We start from the raw sequence: 21,503 nt of genomic DNA on the forward strand, positions 1-21,503 counted from the left end.
GTACTATTGTAACACGGCAGTAATATATTGCTCATTGACCTTTTAGAAGAGTAGGAAGATTTTTTTCAGGATGAGGGCCACACTCCCTCATGGCTAGCCTTGGTGGGCAGTGGTAGGCAGAACCAAAGCAAAATTGGGTGTGGCCAGAACCCCCCTCAAGGGCACTCTCTCTCTCTCTCTCTCTCTCTCTCTCTCACACACACACACCTTTCCCAGCAGCCCTCCCCAGATGTAGTGTCCACAAAGATCACCCCTCCACCACACAGCAAGTGCACTTGAAACAACCTTTTCCCCCAAGCCTAATTGTGGCGCAGGCAGCTGATTTCATTGGGGTGGTCTAGCACATAAGGAGGTGGAGTTATATTCCCCCAGTGGTGAGCCTGTTAGGGCAGGGAGGCCAACAGTAGGTGGCGCCAGAGATGAAAACAGACAGAGCCAACTAGTTCATGTTTTGACCCCATCCTCCTCCTTGTTGAGTTCCACAAAGGCAACAGTGAGACCAAGGAGAAGGAAGCTTACAGACCATGGTACCTTCTGGATTGGTTGTAAGTAAGAAGGGAGCCAGGGGCTGGCTGGGAGCAGGTTGAGGTTGGTGGTGCAGTGCTTCATTTGCCCGAAGGAACCAGCTTCTACTGCCTTTCCCTCCCCAGCTTCAGCCCTCCCCTTCTATTCAGGCCAAGTGACGTGTGGGGGGAAGAGGCAAGGAGAGGAGTCCTCCATGGGTTTCATCTGGCCCCAGACTGATGACTCACGGGCCCATCCTTGCTTTAGGGAACACATGGGATTAGAAAGAAGAAATGCAAAAGACATGGCCTTTAGTGCTGTGGCAGCTACACTTTGGATTTCCTTAGATAGGAATTAGTCTCTGCTGTCTTTTTTGTCTACTGAAGACCTTCCTCTTCCAATAAGCCTTTTATGCAGAGATCTTGCCAAGTTTGCATCTGTATTGACATTGCTTTTAGCCGTTTTGTTGTTTGTGTGTTTGGGAGGAAGGCCAGCATATGAACCTGGAAAACAATGACATCCAGTTTTGACTCTGTTTTTATTAGTAGGAGGAATTCAGCACCACCCAGTGGCGTAGCGTGGGTTGTCAGCACCCGGGGCAAGGCAAGTAATTTGCGCCCCCTAACCCGGTAGGGGCAGAGAGCTGCGAGTGCGAGCGCGCCCCCCCCAGATGTTGCGGCCGGTGCGGCCGTCCCCCCTGCACCCCCCCACGCTACGCCACTGGCACCACCTCCATGGTCTCTAACTACTCACGGTTAAGGAAGAATGTTAATGGGTTAGGAAGGGAGGGGACCCCCCAGCCAGATGTTTTGCAAGCCAGCAAAGGTGGGGCAGGTAGTTGGAGACAGCAGCTGAACAGCTGATCGGCTGAGCATCCATGGCCAGATCCACTTGGCTGAGGAAGAGCATGCTAGAACTGGCAAGTGCACACCAATAAAGTGTGAAGTTGTACTTAAACCAATAAACCTCTTGGCAGTACATGTTGGCTGTCTTGCAAGCCGGCAGGTTTGAAGCCAAAGAGAGCAAGAAATGGGTTGACAGGATGGCCAGCTATTAATAAAATCCCAAGCAAAAAAAAACACCACACTTCTGCCATATATAAGCTTTGGAGCAGCTGTCCTATCAACTTTGTATGTGACTTCATTTGCAAGGATCCTGAAACAGCATGCATTCTTGCATCAGAAGTCAGCCTTTAAGGTGACTTCAAACAGGGATTTAAACACCCCACACAGAGACCAACCAATGATAATAGATGGAGGCTTCCAGCCTAATCCCTCCATCTGAATTCAATGCATGGGGTAGCGATCACAAACTGTTATCACCCGACAGCTGTGTGTTGGTCTGTATGAAATAGATTTCATCTTGCTGCAGGTCTCGGTTGAAAGGTGACTTTATTTCCAGAGCCTTTCTTTGTCAAACTAAGCAGGGGTCCAGAGTATATGAGTGGCCTTGGTGACCTGATTCTTGTCTGTGCAGTTTAATGGGTTTTCTTTCCTGTCAGTAAACGTGGGGCAGGCGGGGGGTGGGAGGAGGCTCTGTTGCTGCTCGTGATGTTTGTGTTGTGTGGGGGAAAAAAACAAAGGACCTGGTATTGTTGCTTTTAATGTGGCGCTTTCATTCATAGCGATATTTCTTTTTACAAACATCAAGGAACTGGCTGCAGGACTGCTCATTAGTCCTGTATAGTTGTATGAAAGAGGTGTTCTTGATAGTGTGCTTGTTAATTAGAAATTAGAGGGGGTTTTAGTTGAATTTTAAAGAAAATGAAGATTTTGGAAATTCACTGACTTCTTTCGCATGTTGCAGTATGCATGCTTTATCCTGCATGAGCAGATTATGTTTGTTTTACTTCTCCCTACTAGCATATGGACTATGATCTCTGGCTCAGGCTACATTCACACCAAACATTTAAAGCACTATGGCTTCTTCCCTCCCCCCAAATTATGGGAGCTGTAGTGGCACTGTGGGTTAAACCGCAGAGCCTAGGACTTGCTGATCAGAAGGTCGGTGGTTCGAATCCCCGCGACGGGGTGAGCTCCCGTTGCTCGATCCCAGCTCCTGCCCACCTAGCAGTTTGAAAGCACGTCAAAGTGCAAGTAGATAAATAGGTATCTCTGGTGGGAAGGTAAACGGCATTTCCGTGCGCTGCTCTGGTTCGTTAGAAGTGGCTTAGTCATGCTGGCCACATGACCCGGAAGCTGTACGTCGGCTCCCTCGGCCAATAAAGCGAGATGAGTGCCGCAACCCCAGAGTCGGTCACGACTGGACCTAATGGTCAGGGGTCCCTTTACCTTTACCTTTAGTTATGTAGTGCTGAGAGTTATTAGGAGACTCCCATTCCCCTCACAGGACTACAATTCCCCAAAAACCCCGTGAAGGGGGATTGTTACAACACTCTGGGAACTTTAGCTCTTTTAATTGTAAGACACCTTTGTACAAATAAAATAAATTTTGAGGTAAGGTAGGCTATGGATGGGTTCAGTGCCCCACTATGCACTTATTTGTTACATTTTTATCCCACTTTTCCTCCAAGGAGCTCAAGGTAGCACACAAGGCCCTCTTCTTCCCCGTTTTATCCTTACAACAACCCTATGAGAGAGGTTAGGCTGAGAGACCAGGACTGGTCCAATGAGAATCGTGAATGGGGAAGTTTCAAGAGACATGAGGGGACACATTTTTATAAAAAAGAGATTGGGATTTTGGTCCCCAGGGTAGAAGACCGCCTACTAATATTCTGCACCTTCAGGAGTTTGGCCAAAATGTGATTGCACTGGCTCTGCTTTTCCATTTTAACTAGATCTTTTGTGGTGCTGTTGGTTAGGGTAATCTGCTGTGCTTTGTTGCTGCTGTGGGATGGGACTTGCCATCATTACTGCTCTTGTTATTCCTTTTGAAAAGCACAGTATAGCTTATTAAATAGATACATGTGGCATAGGAATGTAGGCGGGCCAAAACTAGACACAGGGGCCAGGTGGGTCAATTGGCATGGGCCTACGATTTTGAGGGGGCTACTCTGAGTCCTCCTGGTAGAAGCAAAAGGGGTCCCTTTTGGTAAATATTATTGAAATGGGGCCTACATTTCCCAACTGGCCTGGGCCTACTAACCAGCTTTGCACAGCCCTGAACATAGGGCGCTACCTTACACCAAGTCAGACCATTGGTCCATCAAGCTCAGTATTGTGTACACTGACTGGCAGCAGCTCTCCCGTATGTCAGGCAGGAGTCTCTCCCATCTCTGCCTGGAGATGCCAGTTGGGATTGAAACTGAGACCTTCCACTTGCAAGGCAGAAGGTCCACCACTGAGCTATGGAACATAAAATTGGGACACTGAGGTCCAGCGCCAAGGTCCTCCTGGCAGTTTCCTTACTGTGAGAAGCGAAGTTACAGGGAACCAGGCAAAGGGCCTTCTCAGTGGTGGTGCCCACCCTGTGGAATGCCCTCCCATCAGATGTCAAAGGAAAAAACAACTATATGACATTTAGAAGACATCTGAAGGCAGCCCTGTTTAAGGAAGTTTTTAATGACTGGTGTTTTAATGTACTTTTAATCTTCTGTTGGAAGCCACCCAGAGTGGCTGGGGAAACCCAGCCAGATGGGTGGGGTAGACATAAATAATAATAATAATAATAATAATAATAATAATAATAATAATTTCTCATGCCTACCAAAACAGAGTACATTTCTGTTCCACAAATGTAAGTGAGAGAGAACCCAAAGAAATATGCAAAGAGACTGGAAATTTTCCATACAGAAAACCCCCCATTTAATATAGCCCTTGGGGGAAATTCCGTTGCTTGGGAAAATAGGCACGAGTTGTCATAGGCAGCACGCCTATGATAACAAATAAACATAGCACTACAAGACTTGGTTGATTTAGTTCCAACAAGCCAATGCATCTCCCCAGTTTCATTTATAAGATAAAAACAACAGTGTGTAGTAGTGGATGGAGGGTTGCCCTTGGACCAGAGGGACCTGGGATTATGTCTCTGCTCAACTATGAAGCTCACTGGACGACCTTGCGCTAATCATTGCCTCTCAACTTAACCTGACTGAAGTGAAAGGAATGATTTAGTTTCATCATCATCATTTTTAATTTGTATACAGTCTTTCTATCTTACAATACTTAAGGCGGTTTACAAGCTGAAGAAACAAAAAATGTACATCTTATAACAATCGAATGCAATACAAAAGTGTGATAATAAAACCTAACTTTAAAATAAGCAACCTACATCAAAAAAGTAACATTCAACAATCATTAGAATCGTATACAAGAATAATATCAGCATATAAAAGTTAAACAGAAATTCACCCTTAACAGTTATGATAAATAATTTCTAAACTATAATCAATAAAACAATGGCAAGCCACAGTACATAAAATAATGCAATAGAAATTGAGAAGCAGAGACTAGAGGTTGGAGTAAGGCAGGTGGAAGAGAGCGTCTCTCCCCTCACGGTTCTTCCTCCAGGCACAGCTTCCTTATGAGGAAGTTTGAGGTGCTATGCCTCACAACTCAGTGAGCACACACGTGCACACACATATGTCTCTAATGCAATGGTGTTTTTATTACCTTCCCCTCGCTGGATCAGGGCCATTCCAATCCATTCCCTAGTTGTGTAGGAGAGGGGGGAAGACATTCTGCTCTGCCAAAAGTCAGTGGCATGAAACCCGGCAGTTCTGTCCATTCTCAGTGAAATATTTATTCCCTGAAAGGTCAGTTCTGGTTTTGCTTGTGCAAAGTAGGTCATCAAGCCATTATGGTTGCCAACTGGCCATTTTTAGAGCACTTTGGGAGTTCCAGATGCCTGTAGAATATATATAACAAGAGCCAGTTGAGTATTAGTGGGCTTCCTATCCTTTTCTTATATCCCCGCCCAATGCTTGAATCTCCCTCATTTGTGTTTCTCCTTGGGCCAGCCACAGAATCTCAGCCTAGCCTGCCATAGAGGGTTGTTTTGAGGATAAAATGGGGAGGAGCTCCTTGGAGAAAAGGTAGGCTAGAAATGTAATAAAGAAAGAAATGAAGTTATCTGATAAAAAATAAATTGACACCCCTCTTGTGCAAGGGGAAGAGCAAAGCAGAAAAGCCACCTACGGGTTCATGTTAAGCCATTAGCCGTGGGTTTCCATGACCTGCAAATGCTGCTATTGCAGAAGTGGAGTGTGTGTTCCAGGGGTTTGTCACGGATGTTCTGCTGGTGGGTTGTAAGTCCAAACTGCACAACACCTTACTTTAAGTTGACCTCCATCAACCGCAATTTTTCAGAAAGAGAGAAAGCAAGAAATATAAGTGGAAATAATAAAAGATGGGGGGAGGGGGAGGGGGAGAGAGAAACCGAGACAGAGAAAGAGAGAAGAGGTGGGAGGGGAGCAATTGAGGAAGAGAGAGGCATAAGACACAGGCTGCATTCACATGTTACTTCATTCCATTTTCATTATGTTTCTCCAGCTGTTTCCACATTAAAAGGTAAAGGGACCACTGACCATTAGGTCCAGTCGTGACCGACTCTGGGGTTGCGACGCTCATCTCGCTTTATTGGTTGAGGGAGCCAGCGTACAGCTTCCGGGTCATGTGGCCAGCATGACTAAGCCGCTTCTGGAGAACCAGAGCAGTGCACGGAAATGCCATTTACCTTCCTGCTGGAGCAGTACCTATTTACCTACTTGCACTTTGACGTGCTTTCGAACTGCTAGGTTGGCAGGTCCAGGGACCGAGCAATGGGAGCTCAATCCATCGCGGGGATTTGAACTGCCGACCTTCTGATCGGCAAGTCCTAGGCTCTGTGGTTTAACCCACAGCGCCACTATGTTATGGATTATTTCTGGAAATGAGTACTAAGCTCGGACTGTATCCCACTATAGTTCCAGAAGTGGATTTTATGCCGTCTGAAAGCTCATCTATAATGTGGAACTTAACAGTTAGGGAGATGTCATGAAAATGTGCATGCAGGGAGACACACACACTCACACGCACAAACAATGAAGGTTAAGTGAAAGGTAAGTTCTGGGCCTGCAAAGGCTGGAGGCTCTTGCTCCGACCCTTTTTTCTCCTGAGAAGCAGCTGGCTTTTCTCTCTCCCTTTTGTCATGCATTGTTTCCTCCTGTGCTATGTGCTGTGGTCGGTCTGCTTTTGCCCAGCCGTGGAGCATTTTTGTTCCTTTTCTCTCCTCTCCTTTAACCTCAGTTGAGGTAATGAATGATCGCGGAGCTAATGAGCGGGCCGGCTTTGTCAGCGTACGAGCCAGGTATTCTAAGCAAGCTTCTCCTCAGGGGAATTCACTTTTGTCCTTAGGCGTTTTGTGGGCTCGAACGGGAATCGTTTCTGAAAAGTAAATTAAATAGGTTTAGCTGCTTATCGTATCAAATGGCTTACGGCCAGCAAGTGCACAGTATTGGAATGGATTTTTGCCGGTAAAGGAAATCTTCTCTTAGATTTTTTTTGCTTAGGTGCTGGGAAATGGGTAAACATACCTCACAGAAGCACATGTTTTAAACATAAACTGCCCCCAAAGGTTGTAAGTAAAGAGGTCAGAAGGTCAGAAGGTGAAGGGTGGCTTTTTTAAAGAGTACTGTTGCTAAAGGGTTAAAGCACTATCCTCTCATACCTCCATGTGGATTTTAAAAAATGATGCTTCCCTACAGCTGGCACAGGATCTTACTGCATTGCAGCAAGTGTTGACCTGCCTGTAAAAAAAGAAATTGTGTGCAGAATGATGGAGAGCCAGTGGAGCATCTTCCTTGGACACGGCTGCCTTAGATGCCTTCAGAGCTGCACATAGCCAAGAACAATTCAAATTAAAGTGAGACTTACTTGCAATGTAATAATAATAATAATAATAATAATAATAATAATAATAATAATAATAATAAATTTATTTATACCCTGCCCATTTGTCTGGGTTGCCCCAGCCACTCAGGGTGGCATAATAATGATGATGATGGTCATAATAATAATAAGAAGAAGAAGAAGAAGAAGAAGAAGAAGTGACAAAACATCAAACATTAAAAACTTCCCTAAACAGGGCTGCCTTCAGATGTCTTCTAAAAGTTATGTAGTTCTTTATCTCCTTGACATCTGGAAGAAGGGCATTCCACAGTGGGGTGCCACTACTGAGAAGGCCCTCTGCCTGGTTCCCTGTGGCTTCACTTCTCGCAGTGAGGGAACCACCAGAAGGCCCTAGGAGCAGGACCTGTTCTGTTGGATACTTGGTTCGCGACTCTCCCAGTGGCGGTGCCTGGTTCCTTTTATTCTGCAAATGAATGCTCCCATGGAACAGATTCAGTGTGTGGCAGGAACGATTTCAGTCAGCGGAGGCTGCTCCGTTAGGGCGAATGGGGCACCCCTCAGCCAGCCCCCACTTGCTTGCCTCCTTACTTACAACCAGAGCACTACTCCCATCAGCCCCAGCCATAGCAGATTACAACAATTCCAAGCTCATTATAAGTCCCAGGGTACAGTCTGAAGGCACACAAGGCCACCATCTTGCTGAAGCTAAGTATGTCCAGGTATGGTCAGTGACTGAGGCTGGGCGGATGACTGCATGGGAACTACATCTTGGGTTCCAGGATGGAAGCGTGTTGGGTTATAAACATAATAAAATAATTTGCAGTTTAAAAAAACAGGACACACTAAGAAGCCAGAATAACAACATAATAGGACCATGCACGCAAGGTTAAAATTCACTAAAAAACCTGGCCAAAAAAAGTCTAAACTGCCTACTGAAGACATCAGAGAAGGGCCCATACTAAGAACTCCCTGCGAATTTGGAAGGTTCATATTAAAAAGCAAACCAAATGAATGTCATCTCTATGCATAAATTCTAGCAGTTCTGTAAGCTGAGGGAATAATAATAATAATAATAATAATAATAATAATAATAATAATAATAATAATATTTATTATTTATACCCCGCCCATCTGGCTGGGCCTCCCCAGCCACTCTGGGCGGCTTCCATAGAACCCAAAAATACAGTAAAATATCACACGTTAAAAACTTCCCTTAAGATGTCTTCTGAATGTCAGGTAATTGTTTATCGCTTTGACATCTGCTGGAAGGGCGTTCCACAGGGCGGAACACCGAACCAGTGAGATCAACTATGCTATAGTGGTGGTACTTTCACACATTAATTCAAGTGGATTGGCCAGTTTATATAGACTGTAGATCTCTAGTATAAACCAACTGGGAGATGTGGACTTTGGGGGAGTAAGTGGACTGCTTTGTTCAGGGCAAAGCTTCTTATAAATCCTTTGCCTTTATTTGCTTCTCACAGTAACTCTTGCTTTTCAGATTGAGCTGTCTAATGCTAATGTGTTCTGCCAGGAGTGTTTGTGCTTTGGTGGGGCCAGTTTGGTCCTAGCCTCCCTAATGAAATCGCCAGTGTCTCTTTTCTAAAGTAATTACACCTGGGGCTCTGTGCTGCGCGACACAGGGAGCATGGTGCTGTCATTTGGTCCTTGCGTGGCACAGTAATCACTGCATGGACACACTGCTGATTTCATTGCTGGAAAGCAATTTGTGAAATGAAGGAAATGCAAAAAAAAAAGTAACAATAGTAACTGAAAAAGCAGAGTGTCAACTGACAGCTGTTGGCTCCCAGTATGAGTTTGTGTGGATCACTTGAGCAAAACAGAAAAACCCATGAAATAAATTATATTTCAGAAAGAGCAAATTTTAGGGACGCAGTTCATTATGTTTAAACTATTTCTATAGTACCTTCCATGTAAACACCAAAAGGCGGTGTACAAAAAGGCACTAATATTTATATGCAGAATAAATGAAGTCAACTTTATGCCAAAACAGCCACATCAGGTTCTTATGAACAACTGGTATCCACGTCCAGCAAGGGCTGGAGAGAATAAATAAATAGCAGTTGTCAGAATGCCAATCAGTGTCTGTTTTAATTCAGAGAAGAGGTGATCTGAAAGAGAAGGTACTGCTACCAAAAGGGCTGCCTTGCATTCATAAGAGGTTGGGTAGAGAAAGACCAAAGCTTAACAGCGGATGGCATAGTGAAGTTTGCGCGGTGTAAACTGACTGGTGGAGCCAATCTGGCTTTCCTGATGGCGCATTTGCACTTTGCAAACCTCCTCTCCATCTCAGTGTGTTGCAGTGACTCAGCCGGATGGAGGTCAGGTGGGCAAAGCAGCCCCACCACCACCTGCTGCTGGCACAGCCTTTGAACATATTCTACAAATTTGTGTGTGACCAGCATTAGAGCCTGTTACACATTTACTAAATGTTTGGAAATTATAATCAACAGCACATTTACCATAACAGGATTTCTTGCTAGTTTGCTAGAATTTGGGTAGGGCAATTGGTGCGAGGAGAGAAAACTGTTCTATTATAATTGATAAGACTCACATTCCCCCCCACACATTTCTTACATGAAAAGTGGGACCCCTGCCCCTATTATTTCCACAAATATTTTGCCTCATCTTACAGGTAAGGTAAAGGTAAAGGACCCCTGGACGGTTGAGTCCAGTCAAAGGCAACTATGGGGTTGCAGCGCTCATCTCGCTTTCAGGCCGAGGGTGCCGGCGTTTGTTCACAGACAGCTTTCCGGGTCATGTGGCCAGCATGAGTAAACCACTTCTAGCGCAGTGGAACACTGTGATGGAAGCCAGAGCACACAGAAACACCCTTTACCTTCCCGCCGCAGCAGTACCTATTTATCTACTTGCATTGGTGGGCTTTTGAACTGCAAGGTTGGCAGGAGCTGGGACAGAGCAACAGGAGCTCACTGCATTGCAGGGATTTGAACCGCTGATCTTCCCATCGACAAGCTGAAGAGGCTCAGTGGTTTAGACCACAGTGCCACCCGCGCTTACATCTTGCATCTTACAGTTGGGATACTCGCTCACCAAAGCAGGATAGGGTTTTTCAAGAGGCTAGATTGTTCTCAGAAGCTATTTTGGACTGAATAATTATTGAATTATAAGTAAGTAAGTGAATCAAAATAGGATGAATTAATTCTCGATTCAGATATTTAAATAACCTAGTATTGTACATGCTGTGAAATGGACAATATCACACTAATCTTGTGCAGTTTAATCATCCATGCCTTTGTAACTTCCTGGTAGACTATGGTAATATATTTTTCTGGGGCTGCCTTTTAGGATTCCTCATAAATTTGCGTAATAATAGAATGTAGAATTCTGCCGTCATATTGTACTAGTGATGAAGAATCAACACTGGCTTCTTGTTACTTTCTGATGATAGCAATTGAAGCCATGGGCTTTAACTTGTCAAGCCCCAAATGCCTTGGATGAAATATATTTCTCCACCCGGTTTAAGATCACCAAGAGGACTGCATCTTTGCATTCATGTAGAGTCTGTTCCTCAGTTACGAAAGTCCCACAAGTCCAAGCTCCTCGCAGAAGTAATATAAAACTTCTAACATGTCATTTTGGGGTAGATCATTCCTGTGAGGTGCTGTCACTCTCATAGTTTTGTTTCTGTTTGGTTTTATCCTGTCTGTGCTTTTCTTGGTTACTGTTGGCTATTTGGAATCTTCTCAATTGAAGGCAATTTACAGATAAAATAACTTTTTTTGTCCACCACACATCATACAGACTCATGCTTTCATTATTTCATTTTATTGAATGTGTTTTTATACTGCCCTCCTATTAAAATTTTCCAGGTTATTTTACAGTAGGCCATAAAACACAATAAACAAGAGCAATTGGGAAAACAGTAAGTTATATCACTACAAGTATGTACTAAAAACAACCACAAAAGAAATAAAAAGACACACACCGCAGTTTAACAGAGTTATGATGTCCAGTGAAATTAGCTGGCAAAATTATGCAGGATTGAGATGGGTCATGACCTATTCCTTCCCCCCTCCTCACCAATGGCAGTAACTCAGGCAATTAATTGGCCACCAGGGAATATCACTTTGTGCGATGAATATGCCACCTGACAGCCATTGACCAAGCCTTCTGCAGGCCCGTAGTGCTGTTTACACTTCATTCACTCTTTTAAAGATGTTCTTACAGAGTGTGGCTAGGAGCTAATTTATTTTTCATGAAGACAATGATTCCAGAGAACAAGATAGGAACTTAAAGCATGTCTGTTGCAATGCAGTCTCCCAAAAGCGGGGAAAAGTGGTGATCTACCAAATAATTCAAAAGGGTAGAATGGATTTTGGAATCCATTCATTTGAGCTCTCAGTCTGTTGCCTGTTTTTGGCAGGGGTTGTACATGAAGAGAGCTTGTCTTTTTCATCTTCCATGTATGCTCCAAAGCAGGCTTCCTCAGCCTTGGCCCTCCAGATGTTTTTGGCCTACAACTCCCATGATCCCTAGCTAGCAAGACAAGTGGTCAAGGATTATGGGAACTGTAGTCTCAAAACATCTGGAGGGCCAAGGTTGAGGAAGGCTGCTCCAGAGCAAGGGTTACCAAAGTGTCACCATTGAATGCTCATGCACTTAAAGAGATCTCCCCTGGTACCCACAGGGTCCCTTCCCCCTGCCTTTCCTCCTGGTTTGCAAATGCAGCCATGCACCCAAGAAGGTTGGCAACCCTTTCCCCAGCATGTTCTGGACTTGGGCGGGGTGGAATCCATAAAAAGGGACCAAAGTTTAATGAATGGAGTGCAAATTTCAAAGGTACTTTTCATGTTTTGTTTTGATTCCCCGCCCCCTGCCCCTGAACTATTGGGCCTAAGGTCATTGAGGGAATGGAAGTTCGTGCAGGTAGATGGGAATTGTGGACCCATGCCTAGAGTCATAGTTCAGTAGTAGGGTACATGCTTTGCCTATGTCCCCATTGTGGAAGGATGTGTGGATCCAGAATTGGCCTCCACAGTCACTTATGGACTAACTGTTAAAACTGTGTTTGTGGAAGACAATCTTACTTGGCTATGAGTGATTTCCAAAGAAGAAGACATGCTTTTGCACACAAAAGGTTCAATTCCTAGCATCTCTGGGCAGGGCTGGAAAGGACTCCTTTCTGAAATCGTTGAGAACATGTGCTAGTCAGTGTAGAAAATGCTGAGCTAAATGGATCACTGATCTTATTCTGTACATGTTTTCAATCTCAGTGTCTAGGACTATAACTTTATTAAAAAGCTTCTTGATTATCGTAATTCCTCAGCCCCTTTCCATCTTCTCTTAGACCTTCAAGCTGGTGACCTGTTCTGTGTTTGACAGAATATTTATGGATTAGCCAGGAGTCTATTAGCAAGAAAAATGGGCAATTTGGTTTTCTTGGAGTGGGGATATGAGCTGACATTTTGATGATAACAATATTGTGTGGACACTACAAAAAAACTTGCATGCATGATACTGATTCAACAATAAACATTTATACAGGGCCGTCTTACCCATAGGCACTAGGGGTGTGGGGCACCCGGGCGCCGGGCTCTCAGGGGCTCCAGGCCAAGAGTCCAGGGCCTGAGAGTTGAGTCAGGGAAGAGCCCGCCCGTTGGTCAGAGCACCATGGCGGACTCTTCTGCTGCCGGCTGCTCTGCACCGTGAGTTCAGGGGCGACTAAGTTAGTGAGACACTGAGGTGGCTGGTCTGCTCTGCCCTCCTGCGCACCTGGGATTGGGCAACCTGGGGTGGTGGTGCGCTGGGCAGATCTTTGCACCCCGGCACCGCATATGCTTAAGACAGCCCTGCATCCACATGAAATCACCTAAGTCACGTTTATCTCAGTGCGACTTTTTTCTGTATAGGAGTTAGTTCTCCTTAAAGATAAAGAACACAACCCTCTACAGTGGTGCCTCGGGTTAAGAACTTAATTCGTTCCGGAGGTCTGTTCTTAACCTGAAACTGTTCTTAACCTGAAGCACCGCTTTAGATAATGGGGCCTCCTGCTGCTGCCGGGCTGCCGGAGCCCGATTTCTGTTCTCATCCTGAAGCAAAGTTCTTAACCTGAAGCACTATTTCTGGGTTAGCGGAGTGTGTAACCTGAAGTGTATGCAACCTGAAGCATATGTAACCTGAGGTACCACTGTATTGTCCTGTGGAAATTTTTTGAAGAGAAATGTGTTAGGGTTCTCTTTTATTCTTCAAGAACCAGCTTTCTGGTATAGTATCAATTTGAGACTTGCCTCCCTTCCTGCATGTGTTAATATGTATTTGCTTAAAAAGATTTGTATACCTCCTCCTTCTAATAAAACCTCTAAGTAGCTTACAAGAAACATTTAATTATCAACTAAAACCAGTTGATTTTTTTGGTGTAGCACCCCCCTTTTTTTGTACCACTAGGTTTGTAGCTATTCAGATGCCTTTGTGAGCTTGTTTCTTACATCATGTTTTCTTCACAGAGCCATTTGCACAGTGAGTAATACACACAAAGTCTGTTTCAGAAGAATAATTAAAAACAACAACAACAACCCCACAGTACTTTTGTAGAAAAGATCAAATCAGACAACAGATGGGAGCCTCAGGCTGGAAACCCTTCAAACCACTCTGTCTATCCCTCGGGACTCCCCCCAGGCCACCCTTGGTATTCAGGGTAGGATTGTTCTCAGGAACCCCATATGTTGAAGCCCTGCACAAGGACTTCTGCATGTGCAATGCGGCTGCCCCCCTCTGTTTCTCCTGCACACTTTCTGAACCCCCCAATTGACTGTGGTTGGAATGTGTCTTTGAACTGTGATAATGCCTCTTGCTTGGGAGATGGAAAGATGGGGGTAGGGTTGCAGAAACCTCTGATGCCTGGAATGTAGCCTTTCATGCAAAAGCAAAGGCCACATCCATGGCTCCACGCGGGACGCGGGTGGCACTTTGGGTTAAACCACAGAGCCTAGGACTCGCCGATCAGAAGGTTGGCGGTTCAAATCCCCGTGACGGGGTGAGCTCCCGTTGCTCAGTCCCAGCTCCTGCCAACCTAGCAGTTCGAAAGCACGTCAAAGTGCAAGTAGATAAATAGGTACCACTCCGGCGGGAAGGTAAACGGCGTTTCCGTGTGCTGCTCTGGTTTGCCAGAAGCGGCTTAGTCATACTGGCCACATGACCCGGAATCTGTACTGGCTCCCTTGGCCAATAAAGCGAGATGAGCGCCGCAACCCCAGAGTCGGCTACGACTGGACCTAATGGTCAGGGGTCCCTTTACCTTTACCTTTTATGGCTCCACACACTCTTGTCTTTGACTCCACCCACCCCGGGAAGGTTGTGCATGAGAAAATGCAGCCCATGGGCTGAAAAGGTTCCCTGTTCAACAAGCGCACACTGGTCCGTTTAGTTGTAAAGCTTTCCCCCTTCTGCATTCTTATTTGAGGAAGACAGAACCCCCCCCCATACTTTGATGGAGGCCATCCTTAGAGATTGAACTAAAACCGCCCTAAATTCATGAAGTGAAAAACGCTGTCACGTCAGAAGCAGAATGCCAAAGCAGCCTTTGTCTGGGGTGCGCTGCTGTCAGGCAACTCGTTCCTGGAGGTGCACTGCACACCTTTGGCCGAGCAAACACGTTAGGCTGGGCGAACCACAGATGTGCTTCTCGTACTCTGGGTCATGCCGCATACGGTGCTGCCTCTGGAATGGAGAAGGTGACGCATCCTCTGGCAGAAGTAACACCAGTTGAGGTGACAGCGTGCCGTGGCCTGCCTGTCACGTTGAGGTGTCAATTAAGCTGATTTATGCTCTTCTGGGTAAATAAACAGAATGCTCTCTGCACTCTGAGATTCCGCTATGTAGCAAACAAATTTTCCCCTGACACCATTGGGAGCTTAGTAGATAGACATCCTAGTCCCCTTCCTTTGTATTTTAGCTATGCTGTTAACATTTTCCATCTTCCCTTTTCCCTGTTTAGGTATCTAGATTTTAGGGTAATTAAACATTCAAAGATAATTAAATAACCAGAGGTAATTAAATGATTTGGGGCTTTGGATACTTTTGACCAACACGAGCCATGCTGCACAGAGATCTCCCTCCTCCCCCTGGCTCTCCACATTGTTTCAGCACCAGAGTTGTACAGTGGTACCTCGGGTTACAGACGCTTCAGGTTACAGACACTTCAGGTTACATACTCTGCTAACCCAGAAATAGTACCTCGGGTTACGAACTTTGCTTCAGGATGAGAACAGAAATCGCGCAGCAGCGGCGCGGTGGCAGCGGGAGGCCCCATTAGCTAAAGTGGTGTCTCAGGTTAAGAACAGTTTCAGGTTAAGAACAGACCTCTTGAACAAATTAAGTTCTTAACCCAAGGTACCATTGTACTTGGTTAGAATGGAGGGAAGACCCTCCTTTGTCTCTATGCCAAGGCTTTGGAAGCCCCTACCAATGGAGGTTCACCTTGCCTCTTCTCTCTGATGGTCTTTCAACACAGGGCAGAGACATTTCTTTGCTGAGCTGCTCATCTTAATCTTCCTGAAGCTTGCCCTGAGACGATATGCTGCCTCTTTCTTTCTTTTGCTGTTGCTTTCTTTTTGCCCTTTATTGTTGGTCGGGTTTTGTGGGTTGCTTAAGCTGCAAGGCAACCTGGGCATTAATTTCACTTCTGCTTTTAATAAATAAATAATGGGGTTCGCAGGGTCAGGTCGGTGTCCCTCATCGTTCCCTCAGCCTCAGGGCCAAACCTAAGAGGCTGTGAAACCTTAGAGACAGGTGAAAAAGGCGTTCCCATGTAAACAGTCCTCTGCCAATCGCTCCCACCCAAATGCACTCGCTGTGGGGAAATAGCCATTTCTTTTGTGAGCCAGAGAATCATAGTTTCTTAATGCCAACGTGATACCTTCCAGATGTTGTGGATTACAACTTCCATTTGACGTAGCTAGCATGGTTTTCATGCACCATCACAATTCAGATATATATATTTTTTAAAAAACAAGCCTGAAGATTATGTGAATTTGCTCATGTAATATTACTATTTCGTATGAAGATGGATGTATGCCCTATGCAACATTACCAAAGAGGAATGGTTGCTAATGGCTACCTTAAATAAGCAGGACTTAAAATATGAGAGTAGCACCCCCAAAGAGCAGGATGAAGCGCCCTTCATACACCCACCTGTTCTACTAGACCAGCCATCTAGTTAGACATAGCAACTGCCTTTGGTAACTCTATTCCTACACAGCTTGTGTGACTGAGAGCTCTTGAATAAATGAATTTAATAGATTTCCACAACTGGTACCAATGCCATGGTCTCTGTCCTTTCCCTCTCTGATCCCAGGTTGCATTCATGACATGGTCAATGGTCAGGGATGATGGGAGTTGTATTCCACAATATTTGGAGGGTTGCCACATTGGCTACCACTGCTCTATGCAACTAGGAAGATGAACACAATAAATGCAATTAAACATGGCAGGAGACACATTGAATGCTTAGGCAGGTAAGCACTTTACCTGTGGTCTTCAGCATGTCTGGTTCAACCCTCTCTTCCCCATCTGCAGTAGTAATGCTGGCTTGTTTTACTGGGCTGTTGAGGTGATGGGCATCAAGTGCCTGCAATGCTGTACAAATGTTTTGTGGTGATTTAAATGGTTTGTGGTGATGGTGGTGATTAGATATGAATGAGATGAAGGCATTACGGTGCTTTCTGAGTGTGTCTGTTCAGATCTCCATGCTGCACATTTCCTCAGTGAGCTTTGGTGAGAGAGGCATAGCTCAGTGGCAGTACACATGCACTATGTGGAGAAGGTCCTGGGTGATGGGAAATACCTCTAATGAAGAGCCACTGTCAGTTAAAGCAGAGGTAGAATGGACAACCTGATAGAAGCAGTTTCCTAGTTCCTAAGCTTCCATTGAAGTCCAGTTCCAGCTGTGCTATATTTCACAATAAAGTATTCTGTGGGTTAATTTTACTGTTGATATTTTTTTCAGAGGCTCATTAATGCTACCAGTGCCGGAGTCAATCCTGTTGGAGATCCCGTTAACAGCAGCAGTCACTGGGACCTTGGAAGTGCCTTTTTCTTTGCTGGAACCGTCATCACAACTATAGGTATGCATTTATATAGTATTTAAGATGGAGGCAGAGATGGAAAAGAGTGGGGGTTTTGTAGGGCTGTTCATGTAGGCAAACAATCCCGATCAGTTTCTGCATGGAAAATAGGGGCAGGCAGCACAGCCCCACCACAAGCTGTCTTTCTGTCTTGATTTTGCACACACACACACACACACACACACACACACACACACCACACAGATCAACAATCCAGTGTCCCTGGACACCATGTCCCCCACAAAAGGTCTTCATTGGTGCCCCCTAGGCAGACACCCCGATACTTAGGTTTCTTTCTTTTTTAAAGCAGCAGTCTGGTCCTCCTAGAAAGAAAGTTATGAAGCAAAATGTGGAGGTAGCTTTCTAAGCAATTTAAGTGACGTGAGCTTGCTGGCTACTCTTGGCTGTCAGTATTTTAGCTAATGAGTGAAGGCAAAGCTGTGATTGATAAGGGAGTTGTTTGGACACATGGCAATAGGAACTCCTTGGGGTCCTAAAGAGCTGCTCTTCCCCCCTCTGGTCTTATTATTGGAATCTCCCTAACCATGTCTTGGTTTGCACATCCAAGAAAATGTACTAGCTCCTTGAGAGCCAGTGTGGTGTAGTGGTTAAGAGCGGTAGACTCGTAATTTGGTGAACCGGGTTCGTGTCTCCACTCCTCCACATGCAGCTGCTGGGTGGCCTTGGGCCAGTCACACTTCTCTGAAGTCTCTCAGCCCCACTCACCTCACAGAGTGTTTGTTGTGGGGGAGGAAGGGAAAGGAGATTGTTAGCAGCTTTGAGGCTCCTTAGGGTAGTGATAAAGCGGGATATCAAATCCAAACTTTTCTTCTTCTTCTTCCTGGCAAGGAGCTTGCACCTGCTTTTCTCCCGTCCTGGGCTTCCTAGGTCAGCACGGGATGACAGCTAAGCCAAGGCTTGAGTTAACAATTCACACATTTGTAGGTATATGTTTATTGAATTGTAGGTAGCTGCAGAGATTGAAAACCAGAGTGCCAAATGCGGGTTCTTGGCTCTTGGAAGGATGAGCAGAGTGCATTTCTCCAGGGGCTGAAACTTCAACCTGCATTCTGAACTTAACAATGACATCAACACAAGTGTGAGAGAGAACAAACAGAAAATAATAGCATAGATCGTAATCCAAACTCTTGTCATCTTACAATTGTGCTATTGATGTTAATGCAGATGGTGCTATCTGTTTTGGCTCTGGGTTATGAGATGGTCTTTAATGGGGGTAAAATAAAAATATAAGTATCTTATACTTATATTAAGTATGCATACAGACCTTCTGAGGAGCTGGGATGCTACATGATCAGGTTTCTACTCTGATAAGGACATAAGAGGAGCCCTGATGTATCAGGCCCTGTTCTAGTCATATTATTTCTCCTAGCTGCTGCCAGAGTCCACCCCTCCACCACTTGTTAGGGCTGCTTTCTCTTTCCTGTTTTACTCACATGGGTGATCCAGTTCAATCCAATCAGAGAGAATCTAGGGAATCTGATGTTGTTGTGATGGTTACTGACATCACTGAGGGCAGCACCTGTTCAGAGTTAGGGCTGTGCTTCCTGGACTGAACCCTTCTGAAGACATCAAAGCAATCATTGGCTAATTTTGCTCCACAGTGCCTCTCTGCTACTACTACGCCATGATGTAGTATCCTTTCAGATGTAGTGTTGAAGGGAAATGCTGGCACTAATCCATTTAAGAAGTGTGTGTGTGAGAGAGGAGGGAGTGATGGAGGGACAGAGGAATCCTACAGGCTTTTGCAGGGTGCATGACAGATCTAATCTAAAAAGCTTATCCTTTGTTTTGCTTGTTTCTGGGTCTGAATAATTCATTCTTGGTCTGATCTCTGTACATGGCTGCATGTTTCCAATATGAAAGTGCATTTTTATTGCCAGGCTGCAAACCGCTGAAATGAAATGGATTTTAATGGAGTAGGCAGTAAAATGGTCTGAACTTTGGTGCTGTAACTACACTTTTCATTTCTGCCTCTTGTTTCAATGAAAAGGGGTGAGTTGAGGAAGCCCAGCACAACAGATAATGAAGCAATGAAGTCTGTCTAAGTGGCAGTACATTGATATCAATGAACGTCTGTTGGATTAGATTGTCTGCATCTATGGGTAACTAGAATATATATATATAGAGAGAGAGAGAGAATGGGAAACCTCCAACCTGCAAATCTAAATAGGCCTCCCAGGCCTCCCCATTTGACCCAACAAGCCATCTGGCTAACTGACACCCACCTGTTATCGTATATGATGTCACATGTGGGGCAGGTGAAGAGATCTGACACAACCAAAAGGGGGTTTACAGGCACAGCCAGTCAGCTGATCAGCAGCACCAGTAAAGCCTTTGCAAGCCCCAACAGTCAGCTGAGTGCCAAGTCTTGTGAAGCCCCTTGCAAAGTGCTATGCGATATGGTGCTTTGCAAAACCCAACAGTCAACTGATTTTCAGAGCTCAGGAAGCCCTTGGCAAAAGCACTCTGAAAGAGACCTTGTGAAGCCCCTTGCATAGCACTATCAAGTCAATGTTGTTCTAAATCCTTATTGCAAGAAATTAAAATGTATGGGTGAATAAATTTGTCTGAATTGCAGTGTAGTCACCAGGTGAACCTCTTTATAGGGAAGGCATTCCAAAAGATATTTATTAAAGTTTTTTTAAAATATAACAATGAAAAAATAAAAAATAAAAAGAAACAAAATACGACATAAAAACAGTTAAAAAATCAAATAATTTTCCATACCATATCTTCCTTACGCTTATTTCCCCAGACCTCCTCATACCTCCCTTCTTTGTATTCCACTTCAATTTGTTAGTTCAGCAAATCCTTACCATTAAGCTTTTACCCTTTTATAAACCTTTTTTTTCGTATCTCCTAAAGCATTACAGCTGGAAACCCCTTAGTTTCTATCCAACAACCTTCTAACATTCATTAATTTTACAATATTTCTGTAAATAGTCTTTAAATTTCTTCCAGTCTTCTTCCACCAACTCTTCTCCCTGGTCTCGGATTCTGCCAGGGAAGGCATTCCATACCTGAAGAACCACTGCTACAGAAACTCCTTTTTGTTGTTGTTAAATGTACCTCTGTTAATGAAAGCACTGGAGAAGGCCCTGGGCTTTTAAAACGTAAATTGCAAATATTGGAAGCTATTTGCATTGGGAAGTAGTTCCAATTCACTGCAGACTGTGTGTGTGTGTGTGTGTGGTGATCCTCATGAGGGCTGGATCTAGACACATCAAAAAAGTGATTCAGTTAAATGTGTTGTAAACTTCATACAGGGAAATCCCATTAGCGAAAAACGGGACTCCACAGTGCCATCTGGTGTCGCAGTATTATAACGCATATAAAGCGCTTTATCTTTACGAATGTAGGTGAGTCCGAGGACTGCAGTGGGATGCAAATGGGAAATGATTAAAGTCCCCTTCCCACATTCCAGGTTCCTGATGCAGATCAGAATGCCCATACCTTCAGTTTACTTAAAACTTGCCCACCATTTGTGTAGTATTGATTATGTAAATCGCATCACATTTTCCTTGGCCTTCATTGAAAACAAGAGTTTGGAAATTAAATACACCCTTGTGCAAATTATTTGAAACAAAGCATGTTTTGTGTCTTACTCGTAATCCTGTACTCAAAACAAACACAAATAGTCAGTTGATCATTATGGTGTCAGAAGCCTGCAGCCAATAGAAGAAATGATGTGCTTACCACAATATATTGAAGTTCTACGAAAGAGAGTTATTCCAGAGCTGGAAAAGAGGTATCCTGACGGTACTGGGATATTGCAGCAAGACCTAGCCCCCTGTCACACATCGAAAGTGGTGAAGAAATTCATGACAGAGCAGCAAATACAGGTACTTGATTGGCCAGGGAATTCCCCGGACGTAAATCGCATTGAGAATTTGTGGGCTACACGCAAAAGTCGCCTCTGTGCTGTAGACTGTATGACTATGGAAAAGCTCATTCAGGCGCTGATTCAAGTGTGGTACAGGGATCCAAAAAACAACAGTGACTGTTCGAAACTAAAAAATTCCTTCCAGTAGCACCTTAAAGACCAACTAAGTTAGTTCTTGGTATGAGCTTTCGTGTGCATGCA

The 21,503-nt window shown here is 44.7% G+C and overlaps 1 protein-coding gene across 2 annotated transcripts in view; it reads left to right on the forward strand.

The window, feature by feature from the left end:
- The window catches only part of KCNK10 (potassium two pore domain channel subfamily K member 10), an 80,034-nt gene that overhangs the window by 28,619 nt on the left and 29,912 nt on the right, over positions 1–21,503 (forward strand). For both annotated transcript variants that reach the window (XM_083502388.1, XM_083502387.1), the window contains one exon: positions 17,281–17,398. In XM_083502388.1, the coding sequence (XP_083358514.1) occupies positions 17,281–17,398 (118 nt within the window). The remainder of the gene's footprint in view (positions 1–17,280; positions 17,399–21,503) is intronic.

Source organism: Podarcis liolepis (genome assembly GCF_965112155.1).
Source record: "Podarcis liolepis genome assembly, chromosome: 1".
Classification (NCBI taxonomy): domain Eukaryota; kingdom Metazoa; phylum Chordata; class Lepidosauria; order Squamata; family Lacertidae; genus Podarcis; species Podarcis liolepis.